Source organism: Corvus brachyrhynchos, unplaced genomic scaffold (assembly GCF_000691975.1).
Source record: "Corvus brachyrhynchos isolate BGI_N302 unplaced genomic scaffold, ASM69197v1 scaffold65, whole genome shotgun sequence".
Taxonomy (NCBI): domain Eukaryota; kingdom Metazoa; phylum Chordata; class Aves; order Passeriformes; family Corvidae; genus Corvus; species Corvus brachyrhynchos.
In genome coordinates, this window is record NW_008238365.1 from 2,930,852 (window position 1) to 2,935,789 (window position 4,938).

Consider the following 4,938-nt stretch of genomic DNA (forward strand, 5'->3'; position numbering starts at 1 on the left):
CCCCTCAGAAGGTGGGTGGGCAGCCCTTAGGCAAATAAAAGTTTGGAGCTGATAAGAGCCCAGGCTGGCCCGGCAGAGCCCTTTGGCACAGCCCAGGGACAGATAGTGGCTGGACGGACACGCAGGGCCTTTCTCACACCTCCGCACTCCCTCCTGAGTAAACAGGCCCCTCCGGTCCTTTGTGGGAATGGCACTCGCTCCCCTGACACCCAGCCCTAGACGATGATGCTGAGCCCCATGTTGGCACAGGGAGCCTGGGGGCTGCGTTGAGGAGCTCTCCATGGGCACCCCCAGAGTTAGGAAACACTTTGAGACAGCTCTGCCAGTCGTGGAGGGAGCACACAGTCCCCAGAACCCCAGTTCCTGCTGGGGGTGTTGGTTTAACACCAATCACAGTCCCCAGGAGCCCTGGGGCTCCTCTGCAGGGAGGTTTCTGCCCTCCTCCCAGCCCATGCTGGCCACTCCCTGCTCAGCTCTGCCATGGCCTGGGACAGAGGGCCGTCCTGCCTGAAAGGCTCTGCCTGAGATGCTGGCCAAGCACCAAGAAGTTTATTTTTAAGCTTCCCCAGCATACAGCAAACAGTGAGTGTCTAAATCTGACCCACTCAGGAGAGCCGAGGTGGGAGCAGAATCACAGCTGAGGGGGAGGAAGGGCAGAAAGCTGGGCAGAGGGGTGCCAGGCAAGGCCACAGCATGGCCACACTTGCCCACAGGGCCCTGTCAATGCCTGGGTGTGTCCTCAGGGGGAGTGGGAGCAGTCAGGACCCCAACACTCTATGCCCACAGCACCCACCATTGGGGCAACCCCAAACCAGAAATAATCCTGCCCTTTCCAGCCGCTGCCAACAGTGCACAGCAAAGGAAAAGCAAACCCCACGGAGCTCCCTTCCTCCCCGGGGTTATATTTAGCCCTCCACGCGCGGGCATGGCAGACAATGCGGCCCTGTGTGAGAACCACAGGCGGAGGAAACACGCTCAATAGCTGCATCCTGACATTGTCACTCACCCCTGGCTGTTTCCTCACATGGAGGCACCAGGACTGCGGTGCTTGGCACCCTGTGCCCACCCTGGGATGGGTCCTAACCCTGCCAGCAGCACAGGGCATCATCCTGATGCAACACTGGGCAAGCGGAGGCTGCTGCCTGCAGAGCCAGCGGCTTTTTGTGGCATGGGAAGGTCGATGTGGCCTAAAAACAAGGACCCACAGTGGTCCTGGGGTGCTGGGAATGGGGAATCAACCCTGAGCTGTACCTGCAGGAAGACCCAGTGCTGAATGGGAACATGTTGCACTGTAGCTGTCCCCAGCCACGGCTCAAGGGACGTGACTTGGTGTAGAGCAGAGCTGCTCCTCTCCCACGGCACTTCAGGGCTTTTGCTGGCCACAGAAGGAGCCACCAGACACAGCATGGAGGGAGCCATAGCAGGAAGCGATACGTGGAGTCTGGGAAAGACTTGGCTGCTCTCAGGAAAAGGGCAAAACCAGAGCCTGGGAAAAGCCTTAGCTGGGAGGGAGCAGAAGTCCCCAGGGGCTGTGGGGGACACGCTGAGGGGATGTTCTGTTTGCTCTCCAGCGCAGCTGGGGTGAGCACCCGCCATGTCCCGGGGCTGTGGGGACACCATGCTGTGGGAAGGTCCGGGTGTTCCGGGGTCACCCCACTATGGGCAGGTCCAGGCCGTCCTGGGGTCACTGCGCTGCACCAAGATGGGACACCAGAGTGTCAGTCCCTGCAGGCCCCTGCTCTCCCCACCAGCTTCCACCCTGCTCCTCTCCTCCCAAAGCATCATCACTCCCGGCCTTGCAGGAAGGGCCCAGATGGCCTTGGGCCCATCCCTGTGCCAGCGCAGGGTCACCTCATCCCCAGCCCTGCACAGCTGGAGCATCCCCGCTCTGATCTAACCGGACATCCACGGCAGCCACCCAGGTGTGCCGGATGGCCAGGGGGATCTCACTGTCCCCCCCACACAGCAGCTATCCCGGTCCTCTGAGCAACCCCAGTGAGCTGGGGCACAGCTCGCCCCCAGCATCCTGCCTCTGGAAACCACCACCTGCTCCTCTCATGAGCTGTTCACGATGGATCCTGGGAGCAGGGCAGAGGGTCCCTTGGCAAGCTGCAGCTGCCCTCGGGCCATGCCAAGAGCACTGCAGTCAGCCTGACCCCCCATGAAGCTGGGGCAGAGCCATCACGGGCTGGGCTGGGACTGGGGGCACTTGTGGCTGGCAGATCCATGGCACCGTGCAGTCGCAGCCAGCCCCGGGTGCAGGGACATCCCTCAAGCTGGACAAGCCTTGGAGGCTGCTCTCACACCCAACACTGGCCTCCTGGCCAGGCGTGGGACTCCTTGCTGGGGGAGAGGGTCGCTGCAGGCAGGGCTCCCACAGCAGCACCCAGCTGTGCTGTGCTGGGAACAGCTGGATCACAAACCCCCTGGACCAGACCGAGCATTTGCACATGAGAGGCTGAGCGCAGGCTCGGTAGGGCAGGGGCTTACTATAATGGTTTATTCAGCAAAGCTTCCTCTCGCTCTTCGTGAGCCGCCGTGGCTGCTCGCCCCAGCCCTGAGAGCTGTCCGCTCCTATTCTTGTCCCGCCGGCACTTCCCAAGCGGCACATTGTTGGGATTCAATGGGAGGAAGGGTGGGTGTACAGCACCGAGGGCTTAGGAGAAAGGCGACGGGTCTGGGAAGCAGCTTCACCCCTGTCCCAGCGCCTGCGGGAATCCACAGACCTGCAGCAATGCCGGCGGATGGACAGGAGGCCCCAGACACACGGAAAACAGCTGGAAGTGCCACAGGCAGGGGGTGGGAGCAGGGCAGGGGCTGCCAGCCAGGTCCCATCAATGCCCAAGCTGTCACCGTCAGGGCTCAGTCCTTCCTCAGGGCATCACTCTGGCACTGTGCTGCAGCAGCCTCCCCCATCGACACTGCATGGGCCCGGGGCAGGAAATGGGGCAGCAAGGCCCCCCCAAAGCCCGATTGTGCCCAGCCGGCCCTGGGAACAAGAGGATCAATGGGCTATAAACAGCCGGGGGAGCCGCTCCGGCGCGGGGTGAACAAAGGCATTTCAGAGACAGCTTCCGAGCTAGTCCCAGCTGGGAGAAGGAACGGGACCATTCCCACCCCAGCACCACAATAGGGAACAGCCATCACCCCACAGCCAGGCTGGGAAAGCAGGAGATGAAGGGAAGGGGCTACTGCAGGGGACAGTGCCAGCCTGCCAGGGTGACAAGGTGGTGGCACTGTGAGCCTAAGTGAAGGAGGTGGCAGTGGGACAGGTTGGGACTGGCTCTACATCACACCCAGGCTCCTCCTGCACCTTCTCCCCCAGGCTCAGCTGCCCTCGCAGCAAAGGTTGGAGCATTCCCGGCGGTGCCGGGCCCTGAGCCCAGCCGAGGGCAGCGATCCAGCCCAGGACTGCAGCTCGGGAGGCAAACAGAGCCGGGAGCACGGCAGTAAAGCTGTCAGCAGGGCAGGAATGGCCCCGGCCGGGGGCGCAGGACGGCGCGGTGTGAATGCTGACTGGCTGCTGACCTCGGCGCTCGCACCGGGCCCAGCAGATTTATCGTCCCCGGGAGGGGAAGGCCGGCCCGGGGCAGAGCCGGGGCCTTGCTCAGGCACCACGGGAAAAAACAAGCCGGGAGGCAGCGATAACCCCGGCCCTGGCCCTGCTCAGGCAGCTCTGGGGTTGTCCCTGCTGTGCCAGCAATGCCTGAGCCTGCAGGGGACACTGGCCACTGGCCCCAGCAGCTGCTGCCAGCCTCTCCCTGCTCAGCACCGCAGTGGGACCCCTGTCCCTTGGGACCCCACCCTATGTTGTCACAGCCCTTCTCCTCAAGATGAAGAGGTCAAAGGGAAGCAGATGACGCAGCTGGGGGAGTTGGGAGGGAGGCACAGCCACAGCACGGGCTGGGAATCAGTGCCTCCCCCTCCTTCCTTGCCCACCACTCTGCTGCCAGGCCTGGAGGTCAGTGCCCAGCGAGGGACAGCAATGGCATTTGTCCCACTGCAGGAGCTGCTTCTTGAACATACAGGGAGCAGAGACATGCTCTGAGACAGGGCTGGGGCTGTGCTGATGCAGATGACACAGAGGCCCGAGGACTGACAGAAGTTTATTGTGCAGAGGGCAGAGATCTCCCCGTTCCCGACACATCGCCACGTTCAGAGCACCACGATGGGGCAGGAGCAAGACTTTCACCTCCCCCTGTCACCGTTGCTGGGAGGGATGATGCAGGGAGGGGGTCCCCAGAGAGCTCCATGGCTGCTGGAATGGCATTGTGGCGTGGGGCTGTGCTGGGGTTCATCAAGAGCCACAGGGGATCTGGAAGCAGGTCAGCAGTTCTTCCTGTCACTGGCAGTCAGCCTGACCCCATCCCATGGCACTCAGGTCTAAACTTCTTCTATCTTCACACCATAGAAGAAATCAAACCTGAGGAGACACAGATGGAACCAGGCCGAGAGTGTTTTGTGGTTCAGGAGCCAGGCCTGGTGAGAGCTGAGGAGTTTCAGACTCGCTTCATCTCCACACAGGGCTCCTTGTCCGCTCTGCCACCGAGCTCTGGGTACCTTGAGCAAATCCACAGGGTGGGCAAACCTGACCCTCCGAAGGGCCCGGGAGGGTGAGGAGCAGCAGGTACAGGAGGGAGACTGGTGGAAGCAGTGCAGGTGTCAGGCGAGTCCCCAGCAGCCGCTCCAGGGCACTGCCTTTGCCCAAATCACCCTTTATTAACTCTTTTCGGGGCGGTTCCTGTTGAGCACGGCCCGAGGGGCGAACTCCAGCTTGTCCTTCAGGCTCACCACCTTGGTCAGGTCCTCGCCCGCGATCTCCTGCAGCTTGCGGTCCTCCCGCTGCTCCGAGATGCTCTTCTCCTCCTGGGCCGTGGGCGGGGGGTCTCCGCGCAGGAACCACTCCAGCTGGGAGCCCACCAGGCCCACCACGAAGGC

The 4,938-nt window shown here is 62.4% G+C and overlaps 2 protein-coding genes across 2 annotated transcripts in view; one reads left to right on the forward strand and one right to left on the reverse strand.

The window, feature by feature from the left end:
- Nucleotides 1-4,063, forward strand: part of GJA4 (gap junction protein alpha 4) — an 8,896-nt gene extending 4,833 nt beyond the window's left edge. Inside the window, exon 2 of the mRNA XM_017736147.1 lies at nt 3,538-4,063. Coding sequence (XP_017591636.1) covers nt 3,538-4,048 — 511 coding nt within the window. The 3' untranslated portion in view covers nt 4,049-4,063. The remainder of the gene's footprint in view (nt 1-3,537) is intronic.
- A 30-nt stretch (nt 4,064-4,093) lies between these two features.
- SMIM12 (small integral membrane protein 12) lies at nt 4,094-4,938 on the reverse strand (the record flags this gene model as incomplete). The annotated part of the gene is made up of 1 exon (XM_017736115.1): nt 4,094-4,938. A coding segment is annotated over one exon (219 nt), but the record flags the coding sequence as incomplete, so codon positions are not given.